The sequence below is a fragment of the Haliaeetus albicilla genome, chromosome 7, assembly GCF_947461875.1.
Source record: "Haliaeetus albicilla chromosome 7, bHalAlb1.1, whole genome shotgun sequence".
Classification (NCBI taxonomy): Eukaryota; Metazoa; Chordata; class Aves; order Accipitriformes; family Accipitridae; genus Haliaeetus; species Haliaeetus albicilla.
In genome coordinates this window covers 40,944,010-40,964,052 of record NC_091489.1, presented here as the reverse complement: position 1 = coordinate 40,964,052, position 20,043 = coordinate 40,944,010, and the positions used below count along the sequence as shown (strand labels likewise).

General features: G+C 40.8%; 1 protein-coding gene across 4 annotated transcripts in view; it reads left to right on the top strand.

The window, feature by feature from the left end:
• Window positions 1–11,629, top strand: part of SIK2 (salt inducible kinase 2) — a 63,584-nt gene extending 51,955 nt beyond the window's left edge. For 3 of the 4 annotated variants that reach the window (XM_069787993.1, XM_069787991.1, XM_069787994.1), the window contains 6 exons: window positions 2,718–2,946; window positions 3,684–3,968; window positions 4,148–4,311; window positions 5,385–5,501; window positions 6,135–6,226; window positions 7,834–11,629. In XM_069787993.1, the coding sequence (XP_069644094.1) occupies window positions 2,718–2,946; window positions 3,684–3,968; window positions 4,148–4,311; window positions 5,385–5,501; window positions 6,135–6,226; window positions 7,834–8,416 (1,470 nt within the window). In that variant the 3' untranslated portion in view covers window positions 8,417–11,629. The remainder of the gene's footprint in view (window positions 1–2,717; window positions 2,947–3,683; window positions 3,969–4,147; window positions 4,312–5,384; window positions 5,502–6,134; window positions 6,227–7,833) is intronic. The other variant, XM_069787992.1, reaches the window with a different exon arrangement.
• Window positions 11,630–20,043: the final 8,414 nt, after the last annotated feature.

The following is a 20,043-nucleotide window of genomic DNA, read 5'->3' as shown; positions in this document are numbered from 1 at the left end:
CCAGATTCTTTCTACTTCACCCTTGCATATAACTTTAAACAGCTGTGTCTTTTTGATCACAATCTGCCTCGTGTGTTACTTGCTTACATTCCAATCTTAGCACACTGTCATTTGTAAAAGAAAAATCAACCTACAACAGTGGTTGGTTTTTTCTTCTTCTCAAATGTATTTAAGAGCCCTGATGAAGACTCCTCATATATAGGTTCAAATATAAAGGGTTCATTGCTGAGTATCTACAGTAACCTACTCAGCTACTCATCCAAAAATTCAGACAAATGATAACAGGAAGGTATAATGGAACCTTAACCATAAGCTTCCATTGCCAGCTAAAGCAATTAAAATACTATGCACCCAAAATTCTGTATCCCTGCCCATTTCATAATAAGCTAGCCAAAATAGTTACATTTTTGTTAATTTTTTGTTGAATAGTAAATACCCAGCAGGACCTTCTGACTGTCAAAAACTATTAGAACTGCAGCATCTCAAACAGGTTGTAGCAGTTCTCAGCTAGGCCATTTCTCTAACTAGGAACACCTGTAAAATCTTCACTGGAGACCGTATAAAATTGCAGCTCCATCCAGTAGGTTTTGTTTCCTGTAATCAGACTGGAAGACTTTGTGTAGGCTTTCCCCACCTCCACAGTTAACAGACTTAACTGAACTCAACTAATATGATGTGATGGCTCCACAGCCTTACAAATGTATGGTTACAGCTTAAGTGTCTGAAGGGATCTACAGTCTGATCCATTTTGCCATTCAACTTTGAGGTCTGTGACAATACTCTGCAGGGTAGCAAAGAATAAGTGAAATACATGTGAGTTAGCAGTTAGAGCTTTTGTGAGGAAGGGGAAATAGCTTAAAAGAATTACATTTATGAAGTATATTATTATTGTCATGAAACTTCTGTTGTTGTCTCTCATATCACATCACATTATAACTTTAATTCCAGCTTATTGTATTTTGCCTGGTGCCAGCTAGGGGTTTGACTTCATGCTTGCCATTTTGAAGCTTTTATTGCTCACTTACTGGTTAGTTACCAACACTAAGAATGTGGCCCTGGATCTTCATCACTGTTTTAAGTAACTCCTTGTGTGGTCTCTTACAGCTGGAAAGCAAAAGGCAGTTAGAAGACATTTGTAAATTAAAATAAACTTTATTTTGCATCCCCCTTTGCTTTTATAGATGCTGTTTGGACAGAGTAGACTAACAAATGGTGACAACAGTGAGGTGTCAAGTCACAATTGACTTGGGAATATGCAGTGTCTTAAGTATTATAGAACATGTCTGCTAAAGACTTCCAAGCTCTGATCCATGTGCCATGGTAAACTGTAGAGAGCCAGTTGCCCACATGGTATTGGTTCTTTTTTTTCCTTTCCAGCAGTTCACTAAATAGTATTTCCAGTGCTTTTGCTGCCAGATCAGTAGAAGGCATTTGAATAGGAAAGTCACAAATGGAAAATAATGTGTGCAAGAAATTAAGCCTAAAGATACAACCCATTAAATTAAAATAGAGGCAGCAGATACAGGATTATCCTATGCAGGCATCATCATTTTACTGATGCTCAAAATATTTATAGCTATTTCTTGATACTGCTTTAAATATTTTCCTAGAATATTACCATATAGTCTGCTTGCAAGACCATTTGTTAACAGCTACTGTTAATGCAGTGAAACTTCTTTCCAAACACACTTGTTTTTGAAATGCTGAAGAACTTGGAAGAAAATTCAGGAATGGTTCAGTCAACAGTTTACATAAAATCACCTGTAACAGTGCCAGGTTTTATGCTAAATGAATGCATTGTTTCATCCATATTTTACCCAACCTGATCCTACCAAAATGGTAGGAGTGACTTGTGCAACAGGACACTAATTAGAGCTTCAAAGGTATTCCAGAACAGAATACCCACCCCAAAATTGCATGACATGCAGGCCATGGTCCTCAAAACACAAGCAGTTGCATATGGCAAAGAATTAGTTAAGGTACAGAAAGATTCAGGACAAACCGATTCAGAGAATAAAAACAGAATTAAAATCCTAGGAGTATTTTAGGTTGGAAAGGTACCTCTAAAGGCCCTCTAGTCCAACCTCCTGCTAAAAGCAGGTCTAATATGAAAGCTAGATGAGGTTGCTCAGAGCTTTATCAAGCTGAGTGAACCCAAGGAGGGAGATTCCAGAGCCTTTCTAGGCAAGCTTTGTTTGCAGAGGAACACCATGAATCAAATGGACTTTTGCTGGAAAGGGTGTATTTAATGTATTATTCTTGAACATGTCTCTGCAAGAATGCTGCAGAATTAAATACAAGACTATTTTTTTTTAGAGCTTATCTGAGCATGATAAATGAGCACAATAGGTATAGTAAGGGGAAACAACATTCCAGAAGTATTTTATCTTTGTGACTAAGCTGGCAAAGGTTTTTAATAACTCTTAGGAAAAAAAAAAAGCAGCCCTGAAGAACATACTACTGTGGAAATAAGAATATTTATATTTAGGGAGTTGAGTACTAAGAGAATGTTAGTGGTGATCTTACCTGGAGGGATTTGTTTGTCACATGCAATTCTTAACAAGTCTTACTTAACTCAGTAGATTATAGGGAGGTTCATGCATTTTAAATATCCAGGCTGCCTTCACTCTACATGATAGGCAGAGATTTCCTGCACTTTGGGGTGATGCTCTGTGTACATAACTGAAAGATGTCCATCTTCTCCTTGTGCCATTTAGGTAAATGGGTGCCTGCTAGATCCTGTACCTCCTGTGGTGATTAGGAAAGGATGCCAATCACTGCCTACCAGCATGATGGAAACTTCTATTGATGAAGGAATAGAGACAGAAGGCGAGTCAGAAGATGACCCTGCACAGGCATTTGCAGCCCTCCAAGCAGCTCGCTGTGGGAAGCGACGTCACACTCTGGCAGAAGTTACCAACCAGCTGGTGATGATGCCAGGCACAGGTACAGAAGTTAGTACAGACATCTCGAAGTTCATTTCCTGCTCTCAGCACTTAATCTAATAAGCCCAGGATGAAAACACTAGGTTTTAAGAGTGACAAGTATAAGACAGAGTTTCTTGGGTTTATTACTTAGCATTTGCTGTAATGGCCAAAGGGAAAAAAAAAAACAACCACAACACAATACCCCCAAACCGGATGCACAGACAGTATAAAACTAATGCAGCAAATACACAGCTGGCCACAGACATGTACAACCCCAATAGCACCTGGTAAATTCTGTCAGGTTGTTCTTTTTCACGTAACTAAATGTCCCAAAATTATTCACCCCCTAAAGATGTGCTGGCAGAAGAGGACAGTGGGGAAACAAAAACCTCTAAATTCTCAGGTATTCCAAAACTGATGGAATGATGACCAGCCTTTCAGGTCACACTACAGTCTTGTCAGGAATATCTACGGGGAGGAAAAAAAACTAACAAACAAACCACTGAATGATCTCCAAACAAGCAAGTGAACACCATCTGCATAGCACCTTATTGCTGCAATAATGCAAAAGCCAGTAGCAAGTCCCCATTCTGGTACTGCAATTGTTAAATTACAATTACTTTATGAAACTTGATTTTTTTTTTGTTTCATTTCCTCTAAGACAGTCAGGAATAGCTTGAGCCTGTGGCAATTCCTTTGCTTTGCTAAATTTTTGCTGCACTTTCCTTTTATTCTGGCTTTTGTTTTTTGTCACAGGGAAAGTCTACTCATTGGATGAAAACTCGTCTCTGGGCAGTATTGATTCAGAGTATGACATGGGATCCATTCAGAGAGATATTAAATTCCTGGAAGACACCCCTTCCTTGAAAGAAATAGTGCTAACTAACCAACAAGCACCCAGAATGACAACACCTTTCATAGGTCTGAGACCTGCCAATCCAGCCATGCAGGCACTCACTTCCCAAAAGCGAGAGACCCACAATCGCTCTCCTGTCAGTTTCCGAGAGGGGCGTAGAGCTTCTGACACATCCCTCACACAAGGTAATTATACTATTGTCATGACACATTATACCTAGACATGGTAGTAAAGGTACTCCATACACAGAAGCACCAAGCCACCTTGTGACTTGGTTGTTACTCAGCTTATCTCATGTTTGCTGCACTAACCAGATATGAATTAACTGATTTTCTGACAAGGGTTTTGCTCAACTCTTCTCCAGGAATTGTAGCATTTAGACAGCACCTCCAGAATCTGGCACGAACCAAAGGAATCCTGGAACTGAACAAAGTCCAGTTGCTGTATGAACAGATGGGATCAGAAGAACCACCTTCTCTGACATCAACTGCCACCCAGTTGCAGGACCTCATTAATAGTCCTCCACAGGTACTTAAACCAGAAATCAAGCTCCATCTTTTAGGTGTTAATGCTTTGGGACTGATAAGGAGAAGATAAGGTTTTCCAGAGCTCTGAGAAGAGCTAACTTACAGATAAAGTTACCTCTTCTCCTTTCCATCTTCTGCAGAATAGAGAATGGGCATTTGCAGGCTAGCCTTTACTATCCTCATGGTGTCAGTGATATGGCCCTGTTAGCTTTCCAAATCCAACATTTTATTACTACGTTTAATCTGAAGGATTTTTTAAGATTTAACAAAGCCCAATAACATCTTTCCTGGTTGGAGTTGGTCTGGTATAGTTGTAAGAAGTGCAAAAGCAGAGTGATAAGTTAACCTGATTTGCATAGTAAAATGCTGAATACCTTCTACCAGCTCCCTAGTTACTTGTTTCAAATGGAACAGGTCACAGCAAACAAGAATAAGTTTCTGTTAAACCCCAGGAATAAAACTGGTAAGAAGTACACAGGCACTGTAAGCACCTAATGTTCCAGGTGAAGCCTGCTATTCCTAGAGCTCCAGCTGTTACTTTCTGACTGCTGGAAAACTTCAGTTCTGACAACCACAAAGTTGTAATGTTTTCACAAGAATTTCTCACTTGATGTAAACATGCTACAGTGCTCATAGTATTCTTACAACAACAATTCACTCCCCCTCCCATGTCAGCATTCTCCAGCTTGCTAGAGATGCCTACTCCATGCTTATCCTCTTCACCACTATTGAAAGCTTTTCACCTTCTGTTTTGAAGCTGTGAAATGAGAGCTGCACAAAAGCACATTCAGAGTTTGGATGGTTTTCTAACCCTGTACATTTACTATTTCAGAGGGCAAGTCAGAAAATACATTATATATTAATATCATTCTAGTTACAGATCTAAGCCCTTGCCATTTTGCAGCACAGATAGCTTCGTAATTTAGGCTCCTCACCATGCAGGGAAAGTGGTGAGTGACACCAGAGCGCAGTCCATATGGCAACTATGAAACCTGTCAGGGGAAATCCTTAAAGAAAGGGTTGAGGCAGAAAAGCCTTTTATGGGGATGAAACTTGTTCCTCTTCTCTCTGCAGGAGGAAGCATCTCAGCAGCAGCAGGAAGCTGCCTCTGCTTTCCCTAATGGTGCACATCCCCCATTGTTATCCAGGCGGCAGAGCTTAGAAACACAGTACTTACAACAGAGGCTCCAGGTATCATACCTCCCTTGCACTAAATTAAACAAGCTGCTGTTACTACACAGCAGACTAGCCTTTTAGATCTTATTACTCAGGAAAATCAATCAAAGGCTAAATTAGCAGAGAACAGCTGAATTTGAAATTATGCTATATTTTTCTTTTGTCAGACACTGACCCTAATTATGCAAAAAGCAGACTATATTACTGCTGTTTTCCTACTCAGTCTGTTACTGTATAGTGTTATTAAAGCAATTCAAAGTAACTGCTAGTGAATACTTATTATCTGTGTTGCACCCCATAAAGGTTATGCATCACCATCTGAGGAGCCACTTCTGACCCCCTGGGGCTTACTGTTCCCTCCCCCCCCTTTTTTTAAACCAATTTTCATACAGCTTTAGTTTATAAAAAACTTTTTTCTAGCTTGCAGCTTCTCTTTCACTTGGGAAGAAATTTTCCTATGGATTTTTATCATACAATCTATCATGCAAAGATATTCTTTGTCTAAAGGTTAGAAGGCAATAAGCAGTAGTGGCTGTGGTTTTAGATAGTAGCTCTGTTGTCATAAAGTTAGACAATCTTCTTTCACTTGCTTTCTAGACTAATGCATTAAATCAAATGCAATTTAAAACAGCATTACTTTTCTTGCAGAAAACCACTCTGCTATCAAAAGCTCAGAATACTTGCCAGCTATACTGCAAAGAATTGCCCCGGAGTCTGGAACAGCAGTTACAGGAACACAGGTAAGAAGCTTTCAAACTATGCAGATATATTATTTATTCTTACTCTCAAGAGTAATAAAAGAACTGGAACAATATTTGTCCATTTAGAAATTCTTTGGAAAAGGAAACTTTCACTTTAAAATTTGTAAGGACACAGTCCTCCTTTTAAAAGAAGGACAACAGTCCTGCCATGTGCTTACAAATTTATGTGCTATGAGCTCTTTATCAGCTAACACTACTAGGGTGCAGGTAAACTGCAAATACCTGCATGCTTCATTTAGTGCTAATGGGTGTATAGAAGCATAGGAGGAAGCTACCCTACTACTTACATTGTTGTACTTAATTTCACCCTCATCCTCTCAATCACCCACTGTTTATAACCTACATATTGCAGTATTTATCATAAGTCAGAACACAGATCATCTATTTCTGCCTGCTGGGAAGCCCTGCAGTCATTAAGGTATTTCCTGTCTCATTCCCATGACCAAATAATTTTACAGTAAAGTAAATCAATTTTTTCATCTCATAATATCAGTTTAGAAGTGATGCTCCTCTGAAAAAGTTACAGTAAAGAGTGAATAGATATGATGTGTCCCCTTATAACTGTACGTATTACAGCAGACAAGATTTTAATTGCCAAGTTAAAGGTCTGTAAGCTCTTCATGAGCTCATCATTTGTTAATTGTCAAACAAGTAAGCAAGATAGATATCTAAGACAGTTACTATCCCCAAGTTGTGCAAAAGAATCACAGAAAGAGAAAGGAAAATAACCTAGCTACATGTGTTCTGGAACAAAAGGACTGAGGAGCAGAGGTATAAAATTACTAGATTTCCAGAAAGCATGCAATCTGTAATTACTTTTTAGCTTACGGCCACTCCTGACAACTGCAGAGTTGATTAATCCTAATCAAGAATTTAACTAACAGTACTGAGAGCAGCTTGGTGTACTTTAAGAATAAAAGGTCTGCATAGAGAAATAAGCTGGGAAGCAATAGATTCATTTTCTGAACACTATTGGCTTGCATCAGTAATAGGCTTCCTATTTCTGCATGCTTTGGGAATTGGCTGGCAGGAGACCTCCACTTTGTTATATCACAGGAATTTGTCAAAGGTAGCTATAACCTTGCATTGTGTTGTAAAGTCTTACTGTTTGTAGCAAGTCAAAAACATGGAGTTTCATAAAAGTTCATAGGGAGCAGTGCAGTTCAGAGAAAAAGAATATAGGGGGAAGGAGACTTTCTTCATTTGCATTAGTAGCCAGTGATACTCAAGTCAGCTCCCAAGTTCTACAGCGCAGTGAAGAGCAGGCTTGAAATACAAATACAATACATCTTATTCTTAGCAAACAAAGTTAAACAGCACATGGGGTTAACTTAATTACACAGGAGAAATTCACTAGGGGATTAAATGTTAGCAAAAGGAGGTCTACAAACTAAGCCTCTGTACATTTGCTGAAAGGTGAAGATTCTGGTCTGCTGTAAAATTTAATAAACAGATTGCCCAGGAATCTTCCAGTTCTGTACTTCACTCCCTGCTAGAACTGTTTGAGTGACTAGCATGCAAGACTCATGCTAGCACCTTAACACTTCAGAAGGTGAAAATAATTGCTGTTTATGTCCTTGATTCAGGCTGCATCAGAAGAGGCTCTTTCTCCAGAAGCAGTCCCAGCTGCAGGCCTATTTTAACCAGATGCAAATAGCTGAGAGTTCATACCCAAGGTCAAGTCAGCTGCCACTTTCATGCCAGGAGGAGCAGCAACAGCAGCAGCAATCAACCCAGTTCAGCCTGCAGCAGCCTCTGAGCCCTGTGATGGAGCCTTCCTCAGAACAAATGCAATATGACCCCTTCCTCAGTCAATACCAGAAGGTACAGCTGGATCCACTGCCACCCTCCCAGATCACCAGCTCATCACGCTTGTCATCACCTGTTCAGGTGCAGCAGCCACCACAGTCTTTACAATATTCATATCAGACTTGTGAATTGCCTGTTGCCACCTCTTCTGAGCCAGACTACCCAGATCAGTGCCAGTATTCCATGGACCCAGTACAACAGAGCAGTGTAGCATTGCCTGACAGCCAGAGCAGCTCAGCATCTCATGAGTGCCAGTCAAACTATGATGCATTAACCCTGTCAGAATTGCCTGGACTTTTTGATTGTGAAATGATGGAGACTGTAGATCCCCAGCACGGTGGCTATGTCCTGGTGAATTAATACCATGGGGTGACTAACATGAGAGTAGAAGACAGGACAAATGGAGAAGCATGTGAATTTTTGGGTTTTTTTTGTTCCTACCCCAAAGTTCATGGTAATTTCTTAACCCTTGAATTAACAGGGGAACTAAAAATCCACCTGACTGGAAAAAAAGGAGGTGGTGAGAAGTGTTTGGCCATTAGCTCCTCTTGCTGGTGGCAGGGGCTAGAGAACAGATTGTGCAGTTTCATCCCACAAAGAACTAGTTTGCATAGAAGGCAAAAAAAAGTGACTTTTAGAGGAAGGAAGTAGCCTCTTCTAAAAAAAATTTGGGGAGTTTGTCAGCATTCATCTAACATTCACTCGGAGAAACAAGAATGAGTGCACAATGTGTTGTACTACTTGGCAATAAAAGCAATAGGTTTTCATTTAAATTCAGGGTAGATTTGGGTCTGCGCTGATGGCAACTGTAATACTCTTGAAACAGTAGTATGATGTGGAATTAAAGGAAAGTTGCACTTTGGCATCCAATTGCTGGTTGAGCTACTGATCTGGAACTACTCCAAGGTAAGTCTTTGAGACCACCAGGCACCTCAGGCAGCCTCCACTTCCTCCTGCTAGCAAGTAAACAGTATTTCCCAAGCCTGCCAAGGAACTCTTAATTGTCCACCAAGGGAAGCTTCTGGATCTCTGCTAAGTGACATCTTGACTTTGTCAAAAGATACCTGGAACTGACACAGGGCACCACAGTGGTTTGTAGAGACCTCTGGGTGGGGATCAGAGTACTAAAGGATAAAGGATTAGCTAACAGAGAGATAGAAGGTAAGAAGTACCATGAGAAAAATCAAGAGCTGTAGCCAATGGCATTTAAAAAAAAATCCACCTGGGTGGCTTTTGAAATCAACCCTTTTTGCAGGCAGGCCTTTGTAGAGGGCTCTGTCTTGGAGAAGTTCCGATCACTGGAAAGGATCCATCTGTCCTTCTGTTGCATTTTAAAAACAAGCAAACAAACTGTGTTTTGAATTTGCAGTATGTGTTGCTGGTGGTTTATTGAGCTTTGTATATTTGGACAATTATTTAGGGTTTTAGAACTTAAGGATAAAAACAATGAGCTTAAAAAAAACCCCTGTGAAGTGATAGTGCTGTGCCTTTTTCAGTTCTTTATCAGCCTATATGCTTTTTTCTGAAGCAAGTAGACAATACCCCATTTATATCCTTGCTATAGCCAAAGTCCCTTCAGAGCACATGTTCCACCATGTGGAACATTATGTTTAACTTTCTTAAGTGTTTTGATTGCTCATGTATATATAACATTGAAAGTATTACAGCAATATTTAGCATCACGAACTGTTGATGTATCAACCATTTCAAGAAATACTAAACTCAACAAGCAGTTTGTGTCTCCAGAACTTTCAGCCATGAAATGCAAGTCATAGGAGGATTGTTTAGGAATCTGCAGAAAGCTTAGATCTCTAGTTTGGGTTTTGGCTCTAGCCTTTAAGTATTGTGGGACATTACAGGATGATAGACAACCAAGGCTCACAGCTAGACAGTTCAGCCGCCTTCTGAGCAAGCATTAAGCACAATTGCAGATTCATTAAAGCACAAAGAATGGCAGAGAAACTGTGCTGGTCACGTATGTAGAAACCACCACTCTTTGCTGGGAAGTTTGGTGAGCCAAGGTCTTTGATTCTACAAATAATGAAGGGGTGCATGCAGAAAGGTGGATAATCAGCCAGCCTTTACAGCAATAAGACCACATTTAAGTGTGGAATAGTAGGACTTTAGTCACTGCATTGTAGGCTGTGTGAAGGAGGTAAGGGTTTAAACAACTGACAGAAGGCACCTTGCTTCCTGTGTACTACAAATAGAGCGAGAACTCCTGTTGCTTTGTAGCCTACTCTGATATTGGTCCAGTTGTACAGCTGGACTCAATCTGTAAGTGCTCAGCTTCTACCTCTGATATCATAGTGACTCTCAAGGCATCAGAAAAGCAGAGTTTAAAGAACAGAGATCACATCCATACACTACTTAAGTGATGCAAGATAAAGAGGGCTAGAAAGCTCTACTGTAAATAGCTGAGATAGAAAAGGTTTTTATTGTGTAGTTTCCCTTCAAAAGGAAACTCATCTGACAGAGTAAATAGCTATGGAACACAGAAACCCCTATGACACCTTCAGTGACTAACAAAGGGAAGGGAAACGGCTTGACAAATACTGCAGCATAACAGATCAGGCATTTCACTACTGCAAAAAAAGAAAAAGAGATTCCTGTCCTTTCATTCCTTCTTCCCTACCCTAAAGCATAATAAACACTTTCTGGTATTTTAATATCTGACCGAGCACTCAAGGAACTATGCAGTGAGAACTGCTAACAGGACACACAATACTATGGAGTCAGGCCCAGTTCTGCTCCAGGAGCAGTTACTGCCATAACTATAACCACTTCCTTCCCCATCCAGCTTTAGGATACTGTACATTTCAGGACTTGAAGATAAAAATAATTCTGTTCTTGAGTTCTGCCATTCATTTATCAGGATGTGCCAACTAGTCTGAGCTTTGCAGTGCTGGTAAGGGGGAAGCTACAATGTTTTTTAATGTAGTTTAGACTGACTCTTCCCCTCAAGTATATTTAACATTTCATGTATTTCCTTTAAGCCAATTAGAATAAAAGGCTTCTAATGCCTTCTAATACAGCAGACTATCCATTGGGCACCCACTTCATACTACTCTGAAGTGGCTTTTTTCCTCAAATCCATTATGTCTAACATTAGAGAACTGTGTACACTACTGTTAGAGTAATAATTATTAGCTTTATTATCTTGTATTACTCCTTTGAAGAGACTTTGGTGTGATGTATATGGGGTAAAAATTTCATATGGAGAAAAGTGCAATATGTGTGTGTGTGGTACGTTCTTTAATGTATTTTTTTAAGGAGTTAGAGGGTTTAGTCTCTGCTTTGGGATAAATGCACTAGTTTTGTGAGCTCCAGTTTGGTAAGTTCATCTGTAGTATTTACATGCAACTGATATGCTGGACTCTGTAAAGCAATTACAGTGTATTAATACAAAATAAAGAGTATGTGCATTTCATTTTTAAATATCTAGTGAGCTGAAGCAGCCCCTGCCACTGTTGTGTTCTTAGCAGCCTCTTATGTATTATATTGAGGTTATTTTCTCTCTGAGGCACCAAGTTACAAATGACAAGAAAATGAATGTCTACTGCAAAGGCTGGATTTGCTAGACTGAAGTTTGCTTCCTATCATTTTGACATACTTGGGGTAGTTGATATCACTGACTTTTGAAGGCAAATATGAATGGGGACAAAGTATTCTAATAGCTTCAACAAAAAAAGCTGCATTTCTTTACTGCCTGCTATGCCTTGGAACGTCAAACACTGCAGGAACATGCCTTCAACACAGGCAAGGTCATCTGTCAGTGGTATAGCACCTTGACTTTGAAAGAGGAAACCTATTCTCAAAACTACTATCAGTTTTGATGTTTTTCCACATTAATCAGTATACCCTATCCAAGACATGCTACAAAAGCAGTTTAATGCTGATCATATAATGCTAAACCCTAGGAACACTGGGTGAAGGGGATGGGGGTTTGGGTAGTGCCAGAGGGAATCCATCATAATTTCTCTACTAACATAATCACAGCATGCCACTATGTCATTCCACGCTCCACTGAGAAGAGTACCAGCCTGGATTTGACCAGAAAAAGCACTTGCAGGGGGAGCTGCTTGGGATCAGAATTACTACCTCACAGAAAAAAATTAGACTTTTCTTTTTAGACATCATACTGGAACAGTTTCCTCAAGACTCCAAAGTTACTGTGAAATTTCTTGAGGTTAGATTTTTCATCTGTCTCCTGTTACATCAAGTGCAATAAAAAAAAATATTGTCCACAAGACAGATTTGCTTACCTGCTTTTCTAGTTTTCCACATTATCTTTACCTGTAAAAACTTTCCTCATCTGTACATCCTCTACAATATTTATTTTAGCAACTCTGCAAAGCAAAGTAGTTCGGGACAGGATGGGGGAACCTCAAAAAATTAAATCAACTCTTTCCTGGGATAAACAAAGCTCCTCAATTTCTCACTAAAAGAAACAGACTCAAATAAAAACAGTGTTCTAAACTCTTATCTTTCTCTGTAGAGAAAAAGGTTGCAAAAAAAAAAAAAAGATAGGTTCCTGTTACAGCCATTCTGGATAGCATAGGAACAGCTGTTAGGGAACTGAAGAACAGGTTCTTTTTAAAGTTAATTACATGATCTGGACCACACATACTTTCCACTAATTTAATTCTTCTTTAAAAAAATGGATTAGTACAATCTAATGCTATAGATATGGTTATACCATCCAGCATCTCTTACAATGGTTATATTTCCATAGATGTACAGGACTGTATTGATTGGAAATAGGTGTCAGTACCACATGGCGATTTTACTGACTGTTCCTAAATTAAGAGGTTTTTGGAAAGCTACTCATGCAACAATAAATTACACCTAGGTCCTACTGAGCTAGTTATGCTACCAACTGCCAAGGGTTTGTATTTCTGCAGTCCACATACATACAAGGTTTAAGGCAGACCAAAGAATCAAGGCACTGCATGGGACACTGCAGTCTTTTGTAAAGACTGGAAAACTTCCTGCCACAACACTGTTACAGTACTTTCCACTTTCATTAATAGAAGACTCATTCAAAATTACTTGAGATCAGAAAACAGTAGGCAAAGTTGGGGAAAACTTTTCTTCTATGGAATCAGAAACAATAAGATTACTCATCACGTTTACTGCTCTCCCCCTTCTCTGCTCAGACAGCAAGTTTGAATTGGCCTGTAAAGAGACCTGAGAAGAAAAGCCCCACTCCTAAGAATGGAAGACATTGATATTCATTAATTGCATCTCCTGTTAACTACTTTCCTTAAAGCCTTTTACCCTGATCTGGGGTGTTAATAGGCTTACTTTGACTTAGCCTAAGACAATCTAGGACTTTCCTCCAAGAATAGACGTTTCTTTCCTCTAGAACTATAAGCAACAGTGAAAAATTCATCTTACTCTATTTCTTGAAGCACTACACCACTGTCCTGTTGAGGGTGAAAACTGAAAGTGAACCTTATCTGTTCTCTGGTAATTTAGGCAGAAAGTCTACATTCACAAAGAGAACAGGCAACTCCAGAAGAGGCTCTGTGGAAAAGCAAAATGCCATGCTCTTCACAGAGGGAACAGAGACCAGAAGGTAACTAACATCAGGGAAATGTTACAGTTCTTCCATAGGACTGAAACAACAGTTATAGGACACAAAAGGTCATGACATGTGTATGTATATATGTGAAAAAAAATTAAAATCTTTATAGCTCTTTTCTTAACATTACTAGCAACACTCCTGTGACCCTCAGGGTTTATTGAAGAAACCCTTCCAATAGGAAGAAAAGTGTGATGCTCCGGGATGTCAAGCAAAAGTTAGTGTAGTACCCAGCAGATTGACCTATCTTTCTACACTGAAACTGCCATCCCTGTTGCATTTGTTGTAGCAACCTCAGCTACAACTGGCCATGAACAGCTGCAGCTGAGCAGTTAGTATGACCCACTGGGAAACAAAACACTTCGCAACAGAATTTGTAACTTGGTTTGTAACAGTACTGACCAATTCACTGATCATCTTCAACGTTCCCATGAATCAGACGCATCCAGACAGGATACTGGTAATGCTGTGCCTTAACTTGACACCAAGCTCGACACATGTAACATCTCTCACGATTGCTTTCCCACACACCCTAGTCCTCTGCTGATTCCCAAAACTCCTGATACAGTCTTAGGCAACGATCCAAGTGAGAAGGGTGAAGCGCCATATCTGCCTGCATGTCCCGCTTAACCAGAGATGTCAAGTCAGAGACCACAGGATGACTCAAGCTGCGCAGAGACAGGGACTGTTAGTCACTCCTTCCGCAACAGCACCACAAACAGGCTACACACAGGACAGGAAAAAGAACACAAACACACTTTCCCATACAGACACAGTCTTTCACTGCTAGCAGCCAAAGCAAAACCAGAGAAGGTCCCACCTTAAGGTGTTACCTCAACTAACTTTAAAAGCTGTCTGGAAGACACTCCACTCCCCCCACCCCACAATGCAAAAGCTAAGCCCTCCTTATCCCAGTGGAGACAGGAGAAAGCCCTCTCCCTCACTGGGATAAGTTCTGACTTACAGACTAGGTCAGAGCCTTTAAATCCCTTGCAGAGTTGCAAAGCACAGCATTTCTCTGCTGGGCCTCAGGCCAGCAGAGCTTTCCTTTTCAGCATTATCTGGCTGACAGTGCTCATTTAAGTCCCTGGCAGATGGATCAGCAGTAAGGCTGTCACAGGAACACAATACACACAAGGCAGCAGCCGACTATCAGCACAGTTTATGCATGGGGTGAAAGCAGAACACATACACATCTCTTCTGCTGATGAGGCTTTTACAATCTGAGTGTAGCTTTAAAACTGCATCTGAATTTGGTGCATAACATCTCTATGGGTGTGAGCTTCAGCCTCTGCTCACCTTGCACTGGAGTCCTAAACACATTCAGGATAAACCTTGAAAAGCTTCATCCCCAAGTCCTTTTTGTATAGAGCAAAGCAAAGTAGTGTGGGGGTGGAGTGGTGGAATTAGTTGAAGGAAGAGCAGAGAGAAAGCCCATGAAAGAACTGGTACATTAGAAAGAAGGAAAGGGTGACCATCTTGGAGAGGGCTGCAGGAGCAGGTAGCAAATACTCTCAATGACAGCTCAAAAAGACACAAACCCCTATCACACATGCACTGCAAAAACCTGATCCTCTGCATGTACAAAGCAGGAAGGACTTCTGCAGACGAGAATGCAGGCATATGGCCAGAAAAGCTCCAACAGTGATACAGCCAACAGCTGGAAGCTTTAGTCTTGCAAGGCTTCAGCCAAATCTAGACTGTTCCTCCCAGTAGAGGCAGATTTGTATACTTGGATAGGTAAACAGCACCAAACAGCAACAAGGCTGCATGCATTTACCTGGAGCTATACTGACTTGGGCACTGGAAGGATGCACCCACCCAGCTGCAAAACAGAGTTGGCCGACTTCCTGATTAAGAGCAGGTTTGTCGGCTAAAGATGAAGTCTCCCCTCCCTCACCAGCTCTGCTTGCTGAGATACTAACTCAGGATTATCTGAAACATCATAGACAAGCTGCAGAGCTCAGCATAGTCCTTCAGATCAACAGCATTGCCCAGTCCTGTGCTGCCCAGAGGAATACTCCACATCACAGCCATGCTTCTTCCCAGCTTGTGCAAAGCCTGCACAGAACACCCATGCTGATGCGCACTTTGCTCATGTGTCAAGGAATTGTGACACTTGGAGCCATACGCTATAGCACTGACAGAAGTCATCTGCTTTACAGCAACAGCCAGTGCAGGACTGTGCATGCAAGTACAAGCTGCTTTCCTTCCTACAGCTCCTCCCAAGAGGCAGACTTTCTCCCACAGCAAAACATCAGGCCCATAAAAGCAAGCACCAAAATAATAAATGCTTCACCAGCACCTCTTCTTGACAGGCCCAACACCCTGCAGCACTAAGAAGGACAAGTTTATTTCATGTCTACTGCTGAGCATACCTTCATCTAGCCCTTGTGAGGTGGCAAATGCAATCAACAAAGCAGAGCTTGAAGTTGAAGAGCAGCATGCAAGCCAGGCAAAGGACTGTCTCATGACACGAGAGAGACTTTGGAGGTTTTGTCTCCTGACAAACGATCCCTTTTTCATTGGGACCACATGCTTTTTAGATTCAGTTCTTCTCCTTTGCCCCTTCTCAACTCAGCCTCCAGGAGGTGAGGGGACTATTCCCCTCCTGCTGCCCACTGCCTAGAGAAACATGACATAAACATGAAGGCTGATGTGAATGGGGAATGAATGGTAACATCCAGGTGTGAAAGCACTGAAAGGAACAAAGTGTGGGAGAAGGGCTTTAAGAACAGAAGGTGTAGATGGCATCTAGATTAACAGCACATTCAGATCTCAGCACATGGTGAGTTAATCCTGACAGCTCACAGAGTAAGTGGGGGGTAGAAGAGTGAAGCAGATTGAGAGACTGATCACTGTTAGCTCCTAAAAGGGTACATCCAAAACAAGCATCTCACTGCCAATCTAAGAATCCAGGAGACCCAAGGAAGATGCCATAGGCATCACCCCATCTTCCATCATTGCAAGGAATCCTGACCAAATCACGTGGATACACACATCTTGGTGCTTGCGAGCATGTGGGCATGAAAGTGCAAGTAAGATCAAGTTTATTTTAAATTGAAATCACATTTTCCCCTCTTCTAAGACCTCACATTGTTGCAACACTATTTTCCACATTAACTGAAGAACACAAGGTGTAGGTGGAATGTGTATAGACTTAATTGTTGGACAATGCAAAGGGGAAACACATATGCCAGGCTTTATGCTATGGCTGGTTTAGGGGATTTGAGAAAAAAAAAAAACCAACCAGTCTTATCCTAATGGCTGTTATTTCCAATAAGAATGGAGCTGATGGGCAGAGGGCTGCATTACTTATAAACAAACAAACAAAAAAAAAATTGTGGATGAATTTTACAATTAATCACCACATCAAATAGCAGCTGGATCTACCTAGACTGGAACTGCTTAAATAGAAAGTTGGCAGCCACATCAGATGTGCACATCCTGAAAGACAGAGGGCTGCATTTTGCAAGTTCTCTAGTAGATCTGAAAAGGCTCAACTAAGTTTACATTCACACAAAAAAAAAAGCAAGGACTCAGATAATTTATCCCTAAGATGGACAGAGTGGGTAACCTCTTTAAAGGTTCTTAGAGGATGTTTCTGAAGGAGCTGATCCAAGAGAAGGACTTGCTCATTGGACTGCTAAAGCAGTTTCAGACATGCAGACCTGTCTGATGATAAGGCATATTTAGTAAATACTGTTCTATGCAGACACATAAGTATTTGTAAAATCTTTACTTTATATAAAGTAAATGGAGAGAAAGGGCACCCTCTTTGCCTTTAATGGCATGGCCCCCTAAAAGGGTCAGAACACAGAGAAGAATATTCTCAGAAGCAGAGAGCTGAAACAAAAAGGCACAACAGCAACAGACCAATGATAATCAGACTTTACAAATACTGAAGCAGGGAATGCAATGCAAGAGGAGACTTGCAAGTTTATTTAGCTGCCACTACAGAGGACATGACTGAATGCAATACTATATGACAAACAGAGGGTAGAACTTAATCTCTTAATTTGTGTATTTTCTAATGAGGGAGTAGAGCATGACTACTTAATCATTTATGAGAACACCCTAAACATAAAATTGAAGAACATGTAAGACTGAATATAAAATTATAGCAGAAATTAATTCCCCCCTCCTCCCTTTCCCCCTCCACTACTGGACACTTGAAGTGCAAAACTGGAAATGGTGCATAAATTCTGTAGCCCTGACCTTCACGGAGACAAAAATACAAGGAACATTGCCAAGCAGGTCAACTGAGTGTAGAGAATTGCAAGTTAAGACAACAAAAGCATTGTGATTTTTGCTGATTCAGATTATTTTCTGATGGGAATATTATATTGCATGTTTGGACTGGAGGTCAGATGGCAGAAAGCTCATTTTAAATATGATGAAAAGAAACTTCTAATTGGGTGACTCTCACAGGGAATCAACTGTGAATTAGGTACACAAAAACTCAAAGGAATAAGAATCAGGAAAATGAAGTGAGAAATAAGGCAGATTTAGCAGCTAAAGCAGCAGCCAGCCTGGGGCACATGGAGCAACTAGTAATGGCTGTTATTTTGGCACAACAGAAACAACAGGACCAAGGCAGACAGAAAAAGGAGGAATTGATAAACTGATGTCATAACAGTTTACATGATAACTAGAAAAAAATAAGTTAAGTAGCAGTGTGGAACAGCAAAAATAGAAACAGGTGCCAAGAGATTGGATCCAAAATTGAAATGTGCAGAAGAAGAGGCAAGACAGACACAAGTCACCTCCCCGTGCCACCCCAGCAGGCTGTCAGACTGCACGCAGGCTTACAAGTACATGTTAGAATAAGTGGACAATAACAGCCCACAGCAATGAATATTGTCTGGTAGCGATTCCTTTTTCAGAGGGGTTACAGAGCCTTCCAGTACTCATATGCGAGTAGGAGACTTTGTTGTGTGTTTGAAATTGACACCCAAAACCCCCACAATCTACAGTCTAAATGGGGAGGCCCTTTTGTAAATATGAACAGATGAACCTCCAGCATTTAACAGAAATAACCCTCCTTATAAACAAATGCCACAGGTGAAGGAAGACACAAGAAAAACTAGAGCAGGACGATCAGCAGGGAGGTAAAAACATGTAGGAAGGGCAGAGAAAAAAAAAAAAAAACAATTTGAAAGCTTCACCAATCAAGGGAAGCTCACTCTTTCAGTGGAGATTCATGCACCTCTTACTGTTAATGGCAAAATAATGCATGTTTCTGCCTCCACTGCTTTAAGGATTGCAGGAGGTGATTGCAAGGCATCTGCACTATTGCTTACACCTCAAGATACAGAGAATAACACTGTGTCACTGACTAAGGTTTCCAAGTCTAAAGGAATATACTCTGTGTGGACTAAACATGATATTAACCCAATTTGGACAGGTTATTCTGATTCTCAGTGGTTGAAAATTAGTAGAACAAAGAGTAATTAGAACATGGACATGCAGACAGACTAAGAAATTTTAGGTTAATCTGAGTGTAAAATCCCAAGACAGACTGGAAACTGAAACCAGGGAAGAGACATGTCTAGCTCACAGTATCCTCTAATTTTAAAGAGAAGACCCCAAATGAAAAGTCAAATCTACAGTTTCGACAGAGAATACCATTCAGTGCCAGTAATTCACTGTCCACAAGCTAACATCAAACAGCAAAACTGTGTATTATGTTAGAAAACCCACAAATATTACAAAGGATGAGAAGTTAATCCTGCGGGCTCAGAGAGCCAGGTGGGGCCCAGGAGGGGGGTAAAGATTGAGAAACTGAACCTTGCAGCTCCTAAAGGGGTCAAAAGGCTTATCCAAAACCCACACATCACCACCAATCTAAGAATAACCATGGAAATGCAAGCAGGATGCCATAAGGCACCATCCCTGTCCTCAGCATCATTGCAGGGAATCCCAAACAGACCACATGGTTATATACATATACACACACATACATACATACACACACATATCATGGCAACATGCTCATGAGTATGTGGGTACAGGGGTGTAAGCAATTCAAGTCAGGCTTGTTTTAAAATAAAATCACCTTCCCCTCCTGTTAAGAACTCACACTGTGGTTTGCTATATTGCCACAACATTATTATCTGCAACTGTTTCTAAACAACACAGCCTATGTGTGGGATCATCCTTCTCCCACCAACCAAAGACAGCAGGAGTATGCAACAGGAACCTTTGTCACCTCCCACCCGGCCTCACAAAGCTACAGAGATGAGAGGGGCAGTTCACCAAGTGGCTCACAGTGGCTTGTTTCAAAAACTGTCTGCAAACCCAGGCAGACAGCTCTCCTCTGCTCCAGTTACACTCAGCTCACCTCAAAGCCGCTTTTTCTAACCCAAACTACTGCAGCCAGACTTTATAATCAAAGCTG